Below are 15,186 nucleotides of genomic sequence, written 5' to 3' on the forward strand. Positions count from 1 at the left end.
CAGCTACATAGTTATCCTTGTTCCTCCAGTGCTCACAGGTTCTTTGCAGTCTCTGCTGGAGCCTCGCACATAGGAAGTAGCAGACGAGGAAGTGAGATCCAGAAAGGCAGACTGACTTGCCCAAAGTCCCACAGTTTGCCAGTGGTTTTTGAGTGTGGGACCTTGCAGCCTACCTCTCCTGAGTTCCTCATTCTGTTCTTTTCCCACACAGAAGGCCTGGCAATCTCAGCAGCTCCTCTGAAAGGCTGGCTGTGTTTTATCTTTTACCCGGAGGGCAGCATTGGGTCAGGAAAGAATTTATTGCCGCTTCCTGTCAAAAGGCCTTGCTGTCCTCCAATGGAGCAAATAAGATCTCTCTGACAATCCTTCCTACCCTTTTTGAACAGCCCAGGAGAGGTGGGGGAAGTAGCTTTGAATGGGAAACACACTCCCTGCTCTGCTATGCACAAAGGTTCCACCGTGACCTACATCCTGTTATAGGCATTTTCTGTGGGGCCACACACAGCTCACACTCACATGTTGAGGAAGGGGGCTGTTATCAGATAATAATGGCCCATTTTCAGGATGAAGAGGCAAACTGACTTTCCCAAAATCCAGTGCTAGGAAATAGAGGAGCTTGGATCTATGCCCAAAGTCCACGCTACTCTTCATTCAGCTTAGTAGTAGGGTGAAGGGCAAAAAGGGACACACTTCATTCCTTAATTCATTCAACACCCACTCATTCACTGAACACCAAACAATATTAACTTGTGTTTGGGCCTATGTCTCCCAAGTCTGGGTACAAAGCAGGTGCTCATAAAACCATGGGCCGTCAGAAATCTGGTCTGGTACCTGTATTTTACAGAAGGGGAAGGGACCTACCTTGGGTCTTACAAATAGGATGAGAACTAGGTTTCGTGATGTCTTGTATTCTCCACTCTCCTTGGATTCTTTTTTTTTTTTTTTTTTTAAAGATTTTATTTTTTTATTTGACAGAAGGAGATCACAGAGAAGCAGGCAGAGAGAGAGGAGGAAGCAGGCTCTCTGCTGAGCAGAGAGCCCTATGTGGGGCTTGATCCCAGAACCCTGGGATCATGACCTGAGCCCAAGGCAGAGGCTCTAACCCACTGAGCCACCCAGGTGCCCCTCCTCCGATTCTGTATAGTATCTCCCCACAGCTGTCCTGAGAGATGGTCATTAAATTCCTGGTTGCATACATTCAGTAACAGGAAGCTCCTTTTCTCTGGAGGCTTCCCGTTCCCATGATTATTCCGATGATTATTCTGATGGTTAGGAATTTCCTTCTCTTAACCAGATGCTCCTCTGTCCAGTTATTCATATAAAGAACACGATACTTATTGAGTGCGTGCTAAGTGCTGCATGCTGGGGAACGCAGTGATGAACAGTAACAGTCTTCGGTCCATGGAACTCAGAGCAGGCATGTCATGTGGCATGCTCAGGCCCATGATTGAAGAAACTACTGGAGACTGCCTTGGACTCCCTTGGCCTTAGTAGGGGAGGAGGGATCCCAAAGGAACTGATATTATTTTTAATTTTTATTTATTTATTTTTTTCCAAGTAATCTCTACACCCATCGTGGGGCTCAAACTTAGGACCTGGAGATCAAGAGTCCTATGGGCCACTAACTGAGCCAGCCAGGCGCCCCTTTAAATATATATATATATATATATTATATATTTTATATATACATTATATGTTATATATTTATGTATAAATTATAGATATTTTATATATTTAACTATATTGAAATATATACATATATGGGTATATATACACATGTATGTGAATTAAATATTTATATAAATATAGATATACTTATATATTTAAATACACATTCATATAAATATAAGTAAATAAGTTAAAAAATATATACATATATTGGGACGCCTGGGTGGCTCCGTTGGTTGAGCAGCTGCCTTCGGCTCAGGTCATGATCTCAGCGTCCTGGGATCGAGTCCCGCATTGGGCTTCTTGCTCAGCGGGGAGCCTGCTTCTCCCTCTGCCTCTGCCTGCCTCTCTGCCTGCTTGTGCTCAGACTCTCTTTGATAAATAAATAAATAAAATCTTAAAAAAAAAAACATATATATACATATATACCCATGACACCAAGATCAAGTGTTGCATGCTGAGGTGCCCAGGAGGCTCAGTGATTAAGCGTCTGGCTTCAGCTCAGGCCATGATCCCAGGGTTCTGGGATCGAGCCCCACATTGGGCTCCCTGCTCAGTGGGAAGCACGCTTCTCCCTCTCCCAACCCCCTTGCTGTGTTCCCTCTCTTGCTGTCTCTCTCTGTCAAATAAATAAAATCTTAAAAAAAAAAAAAAAAAGAGTTGCATGCTCTACTGTCTGAATGAGCCCTGTGTCACAAGGAAGTGATGTGAAAGCTGAGAAAGTTGACAGGGAAGTGGGCAGGTGAAGAGAGAGACGATGGGAGTTCTGGCAGAAACAAGCAGCACGTGCAAAGACCCGGAGGCTACTTAGGGCGTTGTTTGGAGCTGTGTTTTAGTCTGACCAGAGCACAGCAGCATGTAGGATGGGGAGGGAAGGGGATGGAGATTGGAGGAGTTAGAGGGAATAGGTAAATTTGCACCTTATCTATTTTCCTGAATAAATGAAAGAACAAATTAATGAACAAATGATTGCTGAGGGTTCCAAACTCCCTGCTTCAAAGGAATCATTAGTGGCTCCAGGGCTCACAACCAAATTGGACTCCCCTGGTGTCACTGCCCCCTTGGTCCTCTGCCCGGCCGGGGGAGGCCTTACATAGTCTGGCCTAGCTCCACTGAGCTTTTCTTGGGAATGCCTATAAATAGAGGAAGATGGCGGTCCAGCTGCCTCCGTCCGTCTGCCTTCCTTGGAATCCAGCCTCCTCTCACTGGCCCCAGGCTGTGCGCTCAGTTGTCTTCGTGCTCTTTCTGTTGGCTTAGCCACTGTCCACAGCATCCTACCACAGCGCCTACCTCTCCGACACCCAGTCTGGACCCTGTGGGTTTGGAGGATGGGCTCCCTTCAGCCTGGGCTTGCTCTGCCCATCCCTTCACTTTCCAGATGGACAGCTGAGGGGCTCAGGACTTCTTCACGGAGCTCTAGGAAGGGGCCGGCTGCCCCTTTACTCACCTGGAGAGCTTGTCCCCACCTAGTCTCCCTTGCCCTCAAAAAAAAAAAAAAAAAAAAAGAATCTCAAACACCTTTTCCCTGGCAAAGGTAAATGAGAGAAAGGTCTGCTTTCAACATTTATTTCTCCTCCGACTACATACCCATCTCCTGGACCCCTCCCTAGATTTCTTGTTTGGACAGGTCCCCTCAAGGGCTGTCCCAACTTCCCTTAAGGACTTTTCTCTTTTTTTTAAGATTTTATTTCTTTATTTGACAGAGAGAGAGAGAGAGCACAAGTAAGCAGAGCAGGAGGCAGAGATAGAGGGGGAGGCAGGCTCTTGGCTGAGCAGGGAGCCTGACGTGGGGCTCAATCCCAGGACCGTGGGATCATGACCTGAGCCGAAGGCAGAGGCCAACCAACTGAACAACCCAGGTGCCCCTCCCTTCAGGATTAATAAGAATCACTGATATGACTAGAGACCTTTATGATTTACAAAGCTCCCTAGTAAAAAGGGAATAATAATAGCTTTTCCCTCATGGGATGGGGGTGATCTAGGTGAGATCACATGGTTAAAATGCTTAGCATAGTGTGTGGCTCGTCCTAGAGGTTCAATGACCGCGGCTGTCACCTTCTCCTCCTCCCCTCCCCGGCCCTCCACCACAGTTCAGACAGGCCGGCCGTTCCACTTGCCAAGCACCAACCCTATGGAGCCAGCACAAGCTAGGTGACTTAGAGCTGGGATTCATTTCCCATGGCCTGTCTGTGAGGGAGGTCACGACTGTCCCCATCTCCACCTCCCAGAGAAGGAAACTGAATCTCAGAGTGGCAGGTCGCCTGCCTAAGAGTGCACAGCTAGCAGCGACAGGACCAGGATCTTGGGTTTCAGACTGCTGTGCTGCTTCACTTTTCTCCATTCCGATTGTCCTTTACCCATCTTGGAGCCACCGTGTTTCTTGAGCAGGGGCTCCCTAAAGCAGTGGAGCAGGGCGGGTTCTCCTCCCAAGAATCTAGGACATCAAGGCCTGCCACCTGCTCAGAGGCTTAAATTTCTCTGCAAGGGCCCTTGGCTAAATTAGGTAATGGGCTAGGACTCTGGGATGCGGTGGGGGGAGGAGGCGCTCGCTGACCCCAGGATCTGATTGGCCAGGGCAACTAGTCCTGGGGAGCAGGGAGGTGGGAGGAGAGGGTGCCCCTACAAATCCAAGGGGCTGGAGCAGGCCAGGGCATCTTCGGGTGGTGGAGTGCTGAGGAGGTGACGTGCAGCAGAGGAGGAGGCCCTGGGACTAGCAACCATGGTAAGGCCAAGAAGGGACTTCATCCCTTTGCTTGCTGAAACTCTTCTGGACCTCTTCCAGGCCAGATCTGGGTGTTCTGTAGTTCAGTAATTGGACATTTGAAGATGGAACATGAAGGTTCCTGGAGCCCAGATATCTAGGAGGAAGACTGGGAAGAAGGCCTTAGACTTCCCCAGGGGTGGGGGGGATTGGGGTGTTCTGATGATTGCTGACTCCCTGCAGATCTGAGGCTCCGGCTGTGTTGGTCATGGAGCCATGAGGGGCTCCTTGCTTGTCTCCCTCATGATGGGGGGGGGGGGATCCTAAGGGCCAGAGTGAGTCACCCAGCAAGCCAGCAGCAGGGGTGGGCTAGAAGCCTTGCCAAACTCTCCTGAAGACTCTTCTGGAAGAAGGGGGGGGGGTTGCGCTGCAGGGTCTCAAGCCAGCTAAGGTGCAGGATCCCAAGAGCTCTGAGGGTGCTGCGGAGAAGGGGCAGAAGATGATAGACCAAGGTTAGAGAGACCTCTGCCTCCCAGAGAGGGTTCCTAATCTGGGGCTATCAATTCCCCTGAGGTCCCCCTCCCCACTTCACTTCAAGGGGTAACTAGACCCTGGAGGACAGCTGCTGTTGCCCATGCCAGGCTAAAAATAGCCCATCCTCTTGTGTGGGCAAGGAGGAGGGAGGAGGGGAGGGCAAGGAAGAGGGCAGTAGCCGGGGGCAGAACGCCTTGGCCGCCTCAGCCCTCCCCCCAGCCAGCCTCCCTTCAAAGCCCCCAGAGCCCGACGGCTTGGGTTGGAGGTGGCCAGACCCCCTCCCCCCAAATCTTATTTTCACCTCCACAGGGCCCCCATCACATTCTCCCCAGCACCAGTAGTATTTACTCCAATGGCTCAATGATAAGAAAGAAAATTAAAATCTCCATCTGCACAAGTTCCTGGAGGGAAGGGATGATGCGTCTGAGTCTTTTGGGTCCCAGGGCCCAGTCTCTGGCCTGTCACCTAACCCGTGCTCAATGACTTTCCCTTGCATTATTATTTATTTGAGAACAAACAAAGGTATTGAGCCCCTATTACAGAGCCAGGCTCTGCTGGGAGCTAGGGAAAACTGGGAGAGGACACTGGAATCGTGGTGGCGCTGTCCAAAACCCTTTCACATCCCGGATGTCACCTCATCCCTGAAAAGCTGCTGAGAAGAGAGAGGGTAGAATAAGTGACTTGCCTGAGGTTAGTGGGTGGCGGGGTGGGGGGGATTCCTGACTTGACATCTGATTAGCAAGGTTGAAGACCTTGGGCATAATCTGTGTTTCCTCCCTGGTTCTTCAAAACTGGGGTCAGGTAGCTGTGGGAGCATGCAAAATGTGGTGCTGGTTTGGAATCGTTTTTTTCTGGAAGACCAAAGCACAATGACAGAAGGGGGTTGAGGCAAGAATGAGCTCTGGGGCCACCCCTTCCACTCTCTGACTCTGTGTCTTCTGCAGACGGACCAGCAGGCGGAGGCCCGGTCCTACCTCAGCGAGGAGATGATCGCTGGTGAGTGCAGGGGTGCGGGTGGGAGGGCTGGCTGCCGGGTGGAGGTGTGCTGGGCAAGGTCTGGTGTCCGGCAGGGTGGCAGAGAAGGTGTGAGGCTGACAGTCTAGCCAGCCCCACCTCAGTCCTCTGGCTCTTTCAGAGTTCAAGGCTGCCTTCGACATGTTTGATGCTGATGGTGGCGGGGACATCAGCGTCAAGGAGTTGGGCACGGTGATGAGGATGCTGGGCCAGACACCCACCAAAGAGGAGCTGGACGCCATCATCGAGGAGGTGGACGAGGACGGTGAGCAGGTGGTTCTCCGAGGCGGGGATGCGACGGTGGTGGGAGAGGTGGGGATACAGGGGTGAGGCTCATCCGCCACCTGCTCCCCTCAGGCAGCGGCACCATCGACTTCGAGGAGTTCTTGGTCATGATGGTGCGCCAGATGAAAGAGGATGCGAAGGGGAAGAGCGAGGAGGAGCTGGCCGAGTGTTTCCGCATCTTTGACAGGTGCGCTGGGGCCCGGCCGCACCGCGCTTCACTTCTCCGCGGGGCCGGGAGGGAGGGGGCGTCGCCGGGGCCAGGGCGACTCGCCCCTGCCTGCCCTGAGTCGCACCCTGTCCCTTCGCCCGCCCAGGAACGCGGACGGCTACATCGATGCGGAGGAGCTGGCTGAGATTTTCAGGGCCTCTGGGGAGCACGTGACCGACGAGGAGATCGAATCCCTCATGAAAGATGGAGACAAGAACAACGACGGCCGCATTGACTTCGACGGTGAGGGCCGCGGGGGCGCGGCAGGGGGCGGAGCCAGGAGGAACGCCCGGGGCGTGGCCCCGACGCACTGGGCTGTCGGCGGCTTCGTGGGCGGGGTGGGGAGCTCCCGGCGGTTTCCTGCGATTTATGCTTCTCCTCTCCTTCCCCGCAGAGTTCCTGAAGATGATGGAAGGCGTGCAGTAAAAGTCGCCCTCGCCTGCGCCCAGACCGCGCGTCCCTCCGGCGAGGGCACTGTCACCTCCCGCCCTCCGCCCCCCGCCCGGCCCGGCTCTCCGCCGCCGGAGGGAGGCGCGGCCCCTGCTGGCTCCGCGTCCAGAGGGAATAAAAGCAGACACTGCAAAGCGCGTAGCCTGAGTGAGAGGAGGAGCGGGGTGCGGGGTGCGGGGTGGGGGCTGGGGGAGGTGTCAGGGCCCTCCCGACTGGGGCGCCACCCGAGGCTCGGAAGAGGGGGAAGCCAAGCTGCGAGGCGCCCCAAGGCGCAGGAGCCCAGGGCCGCGCGGAAGAGCTGGGCAGCTTCCCCGGGGCTGGAACTGGACGTGGACAGCTCGGCCTACCCGGCCGCGACGCGCCTGACGCTGGAAGAGGGAGGCCCGGGGCGGGGGCTTGGAACTGTCCGGGGGAGGGTGCTGGGGTGGCGGGTAGGATGAGGGCGTGGCAGGAGGCTGGAATTCGGAGGAGCCCGAGGTGAGGCCCCCTTCCTTCCCCACCGTCCTTCCTTTCTGCAGCCTTTGGTTCTTGCGCGCAGGCTCACGGGCTGGGAATGGGAAAGTTGAGCCCTGTATCCATCCGTTCCAGGCGGCATGCATTCCTGCGTGACTTCTACTTCGTCTCTTCTGAGTGTTTCTAGGTGCTCCATACTGCAGGTGGGACAGGAGGGTGGGGGCGCACAGCCGGGAAGGCGTTTCTGACGTCATCATCTCCACACTGGATCCCTGCCTCTAGCTCCTGCCAATGAGCTCAGCACAGGGCCCATTAACATGATCTAGCTAAAAGAAATCTGACCTCACTGGTCCCCTGTTGAAAGACCTTCAAGGCTCCCCTTTGCTTCTAGAATCAAGTTCAAATTCCTTTCCTCTCCTTTCTCGCTCAGGTTTCAGCCACACCGGCCGATTTGTGGCTCCGCTCTGGACAGTGGGGGTGCACTTTCAAGCCTTTGGGTTTTTGGTCTCCTCCTTCCTTGGGGGGCCCTTTTTCCTCTAACAAGCCTGGCAAATTTTTCAACTCAGCTCAGATACCATCTCAAAGAGACCAAGACCCAGCTCAGATACCCTCTTCTCCCTTGATCCCTGCTACCACTGGCTAAGTGGGCTCTGGCTTCCAGAGCTCTTTGCACACAGCTCAGTTAGAGCAGGTTTCAGGTCCAAGCTAATGCGGTGCAGTGGTGACTGTGCTTGTAGAGTTTGAATCCTCATTGCCAGTGACAAACCACTCTGTGGTTCAATTTCCTATTCTGTAAAATGGGTTTGATGACAGTACGTACCTTGCAGGGTTGTGAGAACAAGTTAGTGTGTGTAGTGCAGAGTGCTTAGAACAGAGCGTGGCACATGCTAAGTGCTTAATGCTATTATTAATATCACTACTATCACCTGGAAACATTGGCCCGCCCTGTTATTCATTGCCACAGTCCTCCCTCTGCAAGTCCTTTGTGTTCACGGCTCCCCTTTCTGACTTATTCATTCATGTTCCCCAGTGTGTATCTCCAGTAGGGGTCAGTCCTCATCACTAGGACTGCTTCCTGTGTGCTGGGCCCCATGCCTTGCAGGCAGGTCTCTTCCGTTTACACAACCCTTGAGGCAGTTGGATGCTGTTCTGCCCATTTTACAGCAGAGGACATGAAGGCAGAGTGAGGTGACGTAGCCAGGCATGCGGACATTTGGAGGAAAGAAGAGCAAGGCTCTCAACTGTGGCCCCATCTACCTGGTGACAGTTCTGCCTGCCTGTCCTGAGTCCTTGGCACTGGTCCTGCCCTACACGGAGAAATCCCGCTCACCTCCCATCCTGTTCTCCCAACACTCATTTACCTCAGGGGTGGCACCCCGAGGGATGGGTCCAAATCAGGAGTTCCGGAGCCCACTCGCCCCCTGTAATTGACTCTGCCCTGCTCCTTTCTTCCTACCCCCTCCTCTCTGAGCCTACTCGGTGTTGTGACTTGGGCTGCCGCCACAGCTCGCCAGGTTGCTGAGAACAGCAGTTAATCTCCCTGCCACTCAGTCCCCAGGTGGCAGCCAGGAGCAGCTTTCTGAAACCAAATCTGATCACATCCCTGCCTACTCAAGGTTTCATTAGCTGCCTCAAGATAAAGCCCTTGCATTTTAATTACAGGCCTTTAACTGGAAGGCCCTACAAGCCCAATGGGACCTGACTACCATGGTACTTTGCCAGTATTCCATACCCCTGAACTTCTTCATACCCCATCTCCTTCTGCAGACAGCCCTCTCTGACCCCCCTGGTCTGCATTAGGTACCCCACTTCTGGGCTTTTGTAACATGTGAGTCTAACAGCCGACGTTTATTACCTGACGAGGTAGGCACTATTCCAAGGCCCATCTAGCCTCTGAGGTAGCTACTAATTTGCATTTTACAGAGAGGTTAAGTCTAAGTGTGTGCAAGGAACATGGGGGTGGCTTGCGGACTGCTGGGTCAGAGCTCTTCACCATCCCTCTGTAGGGCACTTACTCTACCCCACTCACCGGTGCCTCGTTGCCCAAGTTCAGCCTCTGAGGACAGGACCTAGTCCTTCCCCCTGCTTTGGGCTTTTACTTTGTAGATATTCAGTAATTGTAGGGCATGTATGGGAACAACGATACCTTCGAATACTTCCTGTACTAGGCTTCTTTTTGTTGCAAGGGCTAAAACCTAAAGCAAACAGACTTTAAAGGGCTTTCCTGGCTCTTGCAACTGGGGTGCTGAGGCATCCCAGCCAGAGGCCAATCTCAATGTCACCTCTGTCTCCCAGCTACTTGTCTCTGCTTGGCTTTCTTCCATCTGCAGCTGACTGCACCAACTGCCCGGACTCCCTCCTCTTTTTAGCAACCCTATTAGTAAAATAATTTTACTTTCTCCCAGGAATTAATCCCAGGGAACACTGATTAGTTCTGAACTACAGTCAGCCCCTGGGACTGACACGAGACAGGCCATGTGGCCTTCCTGGGGGCAGGGGGCAAACGCTTTGACCAAGGACTACATGGAGAGGTGTCCTAAGGCGGGCCCTGTTCTTAGACATCCTTTAGCTAGGGCTTTTCAACGTTGGGAGGGCATCAGAGTCGTGGAGAGCTTGTTGGGATCACGACTTTGCATTTCTACCAAGTCCCAGGTGAAAGATGGGAGGGTTACACCTTGAGAACACTGCTCTACACCTTTAACTTTGAGAAATGCAGGATCTCAGGTCCCACCTGGACTGACTGAATCAAAGTTTGCATCTGAGGTAGCCCCCTGGCAGATTTATCTGGACCTTGGATTGGGCAGCCCTGCTCCAAACCCACAGGGGAGAGCTAACAGCTCCATGTAAGAAGAGGACCTGGACCGAGGGCATCCACATCTGGACCAGCTGCTGGCAAAGCTGGGTAGGTTGGGTGAGGCCAAGACCCAGGCAGTGTTGGAGGGCACCTGGCTGTTGTTATTGGTCCATCCTGGACATCTCATGGGACCTGGGCCAGGGCCATCACCCTAGCCTGCTTTTCCCCCTGCCTGCCCCTGCAGGGACCCCACCTGGTTGGCACAGGAGTTTCCTCTCAGGGGCTCAAGGCTGAGGTCTGTGGCAGGCCAGGGTCAAGAGGGCCTTGGGGCCAGGGGCCTGGGCCAGTGGGGACAGCAGCCGGGAGGACTCACCGGTGATGAGGTGAATGTACTCCCTGGGAGTGTGGGGCCATCCATGGAGGGGCGGCTGGGCCAAGGGGTGAGTCAAGCTGTCCTGGGCTGTCTGGCAGGAAGAGGTGTTCCCTGGTGGTCTACCAGACCCCGGGCCTGGTGTAGGGGGACCTGAGTGCTTTTCTTCTGTCTTAGGACCAGCACACCCTGTCAGAGCACAGTGGCTGGTCCTCACCTCCCAAGCCCCTGCTGTGTGCCCGCGTGTGCATATATATATATATATACATATATATATGTATATATATATATATATATACTCCTTCTACAGCTATAGCTCTTTCGCTTCAAGGTCTGGTTCAGCCTCCTCTGTAACTCAGCTGGGACAGCTCCAATATCCACTGCTGCTCCCAGTGCACATCACAACTAGATGGAAAAGCATTTTGTAATACCGTCTTCTAGAAGAGGAGACAGATGCAGTCATAAAATGACTAAGGTCACAAGGGAAGGAATCTTCATCACCCCCTTGCTCAGCTGCTCAGCCTGTCAGCTGCCTCCAGGCCTTGGGGAAAGGAGCAGGGCGAGAGCCGGGATCCTACTCCACCGACCCTGAGCGCTCCCATCCCTGGGGTAACAACAAGGCAACTTGTAAAAAAAAAAAAATCCAATGTATTTATTTAATATATTCATCACAAGGGCTCAACCAGAGACTTAATTTAAAAAACAGAAACAAAACAAAAATGACACCACAGCTGAAGATACACAGTCCTAGATAGAAATGAAGAAAAAGACAGACTGTCTAAGGAGAAAATAAAAAGACAACACAAGGAGAGAGACTGGACAGTCAGGGATCTTGGCTGGAGACCTGCTTTGAGTAGGTTTCTTGTAGGTACTTCTTAAAGGCTGGAAGAGAACAGGCAGGCCTCAGGGAGTGGTGAGGACAAGGGTTACGGGGGACAAGGGGGCAGGCAAGGATACAAAGGTGGTACAAGTCTGGGGAGCTGTCGGGGGGGTGCGATTCTCCTTCTGTTGGTTGCCTGTCAGCTCTCCTGGATGGGTTCCATGACCCCAGGGACGCTGGGGGAAGTGACTGGGGCTTAGTGAGCAAGTCATTTACACAAAGTTTGCTTTCTACTTCAAAGCCCCTCAACCTACATTAATGTAGAAAGTTGGTTTTCTGATTTGACAGCAAACAGGCAAATCAGAAACACCGAGGCAGAGGCAGAACTGGGTTATCTGGCTGACACCCACCCCAAGCCTGTCCTCAGGACACAATCCCAAGTCACCAGCATCCTTCTGTTTGAGGGAGTCTTTGAAGGTTGGGGAGGGATCACCCGGTGCCCGAGAAGGATGAAGGACCCACCTGTGGGGTTTTTCCAGAGCTCGGCAGCGTGTGTGTTCAAAGGACTATCAATGTTTGGTTCTGTGGGTGGACGGAAAGAGAGAATCGTCAGTAGGAGAAGAGGCTGGCCGGGGCTGCGTTCCCAAGCTCAGGGAGGGGCTGGTCTCAGAAGTCACCTCCTAGCAGGCTCTGGATGGACAGCAGGATGGTCCTGACGTCATATAGGGCTGACCACTTGTCCTTCAGGATGTCCAGGCAGATGTTCCCCTGGGTGTCCACGTTGGGGTGGTAGCAGGGTGTGAGGAATTTCACCGTGGGCGCATTGTAGGGGTAGCCACTGGGGAACTCCAAGGAGAGCTTATACCGCAGGTCTTCATACACCTGGCATTGGAGAAACAGAGCTGGGGAGTGAGCCTGAGCCTCACCTACCAACCCAAGCCCCAGTAAGGGCCGTTCAAGGGCTTTTGAGTTTGTCTGGGACTTGATAAAAAGTGTTACACTGGCTCGGTACTTTCCAGCTGGCAGGGACCTCAGTGACCCTGGTAAACTGGCATCCTGACGACTACCTGTGCTTTAGTGAGGCACATGAGCTGCTGACACGTCAAAATTAGGATATTTAAGGCATACACCTGAAATTCTGTTTTTTAGAAAGATTTCATTTTTAAGTAATCTCTATGCCCAACATAGGACTTGAACGTACAACCCTGAAATCAAGAGTTGCACATTCACTGATGAAGCCAGCCACGTGCCCCTGGATTTGACTCTTTTTTTTTTTTTTTTTAAAGATTTTATTTATTTATTTGACAGAGAGATAGAGAGAGCACAAGTAAGTAGGCAGAGCTGCAGGCAGAGGGAGAGGGAGAAGCAGGCTCTCCACTGAGCAGAGAGCCTGAGGCGGGGCTCGATCCCAGGACCCTGGGATCATGACCCAAGCCGAAGGCAGCCGCCCTACTGAGCCACCCAAGTGCCCCTTCTGACTCATCCTTTTTTTTTTTTTCCCCCTTCTGACTCATCTTAAACCAGATGTGCAGCAATGGGAAGCTGCCATCTTGAGACCTGTGCCTTTCCATTGGCCAATGTCCTCAGGTACGCTCCATACTCTTTTCTGTCTGGCCTTCCACAGGCATCTAAGATGGAAAGCTCTGCTTTAAACCCAACCTCTTACTGTATAAAGGGAGATGAGGACCACAGTCTGAGAGCACAAGGACAGAACAAGGAAGTGTCCTGGCAGGCTTGAAGCTGACCTGCACTTGGTTTTTATCTCCAACCTCTCCCCAGACCCAGCAAACTCACACTCACCTCCCTCGACCCTACACTTACTGTGCCAGCTGCTCCGTGGATGGTCCCCACCCATTTGAAAAGGTTGTCTGATTCAGGGAAGGCAGAAATTCCTTTGTCACCGGACATCTGGGGAAGAAACAACATCTGCTGGGCTGCAGAGTACGCTTTTGGGGGTCAGTGGGTGAAATCCTCCCCCTTAAGCTCATTAAATCTTGATCCAAAATCTGGATCAAATCTATAGGCTTTTTTTGAGGAAGTGATTCAATTCTTGGGGTGGAACCTGCCCTTTGGGGAGGAGTACTGGGTGTGTTAAGGAGGGAAGGGTTATGCAGAGCAACAGAAGGCAGCTCTGTACTCCCCAATCTTGTTGGATGCTGGGAAAATTCAGTTCGACATGCTGGTTACATACAAAGCCTAAAGACGACTCACGGACTAGGGAGAGATACAATTATCAGGACACAAGTGGGATATTCAGGGTTAAAGTAGACAAGGTCATCTAGGGACAATTACTTGAAAGTATGACAGGTGTATTTCCTAGGAATAGTAAGGGCAGAGTTGGGTGTGGGTAAATCTCAGGGCAGGAAAGTAGGGCCAGGCAACGTAGACAGAAGGCCTTGCATGGCTTCAGGGAACTGTATTTTAGAGAGAACTTCATGCTGATGGTGGGGCTGGGTGGGACCTGGAGTAGACACTCCTGGAAAGAAAGGTGCAGGTGGGATCGATTAACTTCTTCCCAGAAGACAGGGAAGTGGACTCATCATTTTGTCCCCAGTGCTGGTAAGTGAGTGGGAGGTGGAGGGTGGATCAGTTGGCTTGGGGGTCTGGGCAGGAGTCACTCACCATGAGGGTCATCAGCTCCTGCTGTAGCCTGCAACATAAGCATTGGGAGTCACCTGGGAGTGTGGGCGGCCCAGGCTCCCCAGGGCGCTTCTTCCCTCACCCCAATGACTCTGGAGGAGCTGTCATGGAGGCTCCCCCTGCCCTGAGGCCAGACTCAGCTGGGGCACACTCACCCCCACTTCCACCGGAGAGTCCTAGTGAGTCCTCACCCTTCCTAACTGGGTGAGCTACCAGGCTCAGCAGGACGGTTCTGCCTTGTTCTTAAGCCCCTCGGCTTCTCTGACGTCTCTCTCCCGGTGCCGGATCCCAGTTTCTCCCCACTTCCGTCTCCACTCGCCCCCACCTCGCCGGACCACCGAGGGTCCCAGGCACACTTTCATCTTGACTCACCCGCGGAGGATCATGGCAGCGTGCCTCCCCCTTTTGTCCTCCTTCCGGGGGCCCTCTAAGGGCAACCCGAGCTCCCTGCGTGCCCTCCCGTCCCCGCACATCTACCCACCCCAGGAGGAGGTGGGGGCCCGGAAGTCCGAGCTCCAGACGCCGAGGCCCAGGTCGTGCCCGGCCGGGCCCTCCACACTCCTTACCTCTTGCCCACGGGTCCACGGGCGGCGCCCCCGCTGGGCTCGGCTCCTTTGCGGGCGGCGGCGACGCTGGCGGCAGCTGGGTCGCGGTTCTGGGAGGCCATCCGGGCGGCGCGAGGAGGGAGACAGGAACTCGGAGAGCACGACTGCAACTGCAGGACCCGGGGTCCGCCCGCCCGCGTTTGAATTGTAACCCTCCAGCAGCACCGGCCAATCAGCGGCTCGCTTGCGTTTGATCCAGCCAATAGGGCGCGCCGGAGTGCGCTGTCACCGCGCAACTGCTGCACCCACCCCCCAGCGCACCAGCATTGGGCGGCGGGAACAGGCTTCTGAAGGGCGATTGGCAGAAGAGGCTGTCATTAACTAACGAATCTGCAGTGGATTGCTGGCCTTTGGAAAACGCCGACCATTAAAGGGCCAAGAGAAAGTCCACGTGGGATGAACCCTTTCGGGTTCCAGGCCTGGCTACAGGAGGGAACTCCCGGCTGCGCCCCGGTATCCCTGCTCCACGGGGAAGGGAGGGCTCGGGTCTGATGACATCAGTACCCTTCCCTCATCCCGGAACCCCCTGCCCCTCCACTAGTTTAAAATGTCCCGCACACCTCCTGGGACCTGTGTCTGAAAATTCACTGGAGGGCCAAAGCACGACACTGCTGGAAACAAACAGGCTCCTACTCGGCCTCTCC

General features: G+C 53.6%; 2 protein-coding genes across 4 annotated transcripts; one reads left to right on the top strand and one right to left on the bottom strand.

Moving 5' to 3' along the window:
* Nucleotides 1-4,255: 4,255 nt before the first annotated feature.
* On the top strand, nt 4,256-6,994 carry TNNC2 (troponin C2, fast skeletal type). The gene is made up of 6 exons (XM_059133922.1): nt 4,256-4,390; nt 5,848-5,899; nt 6,039-6,182; nt 6,275-6,389; nt 6,517-6,653; nt 6,805-6,994. The coding sequence occupies exons 1-6, from the start codon at nt 4,388-4,390 to the stop codon at nt 6,834-6,836; spliced, it is 483 nt and encodes a 160-aa protein (XP_058989905.1). The 5' UTR covers nt 4,256-4,387; the 3' UTR covers nt 6,837-6,994.
* A 4,115-nt stretch (nt 6,995-11,109) lies between these two features.
* UBE2C (ubiquitin conjugating enzyme E2 C) lies at nt 11,110-14,788 on the bottom strand. 3 transcript variants are annotated; one of them, XM_059133014.1, is made up of 6 exons: nt 14,504-14,788; nt 13,920-13,947; nt 13,119-13,205; nt 11,975-12,179; nt 11,820-11,879; nt 11,110-11,359 (listed from the first exon to the last, which is right to left on the bottom strand). In XM_059133014.1, the coding sequence occupies exons 1-6, from the start codon at nt 14,602-14,604 to the stop codon at nt 11,301-11,303; spliced, it is 540 nt and encodes a 179-aa protein (XP_058988997.1). In that variant the 5' UTR covers nt 14,605-14,788; the 3' UTR covers nt 11,110-11,300. The 3 variants fall into 3 exon arrangements, with proteins under 3 accessions (XP_058988997.1, XP_058988998.1, XP_058988999.1); XM_059133015.1 differs by lacking the exon at nt 14,504-14,788 and adding an exon at nt 14,310-14,409; XM_059133016.1 differs by lacking the exon at nt 14,504-14,788 and adding an exon at nt 14,093-14,260.
* Between the last annotated feature and the right edge of the window lie 398 nt (nt 14,789-15,186).

This window comes from Mustela lutreola, chromosome 9 (genome assembly GCF_030435805.1).
Source record: "Mustela lutreola isolate mMusLut2 chromosome 9, mMusLut2.pri, whole genome shotgun sequence".
Classification (NCBI taxonomy): Eukaryota; Metazoa; Chordata; class Mammalia; order Carnivora; family Mustelidae; genus Mustela; species Mustela lutreola.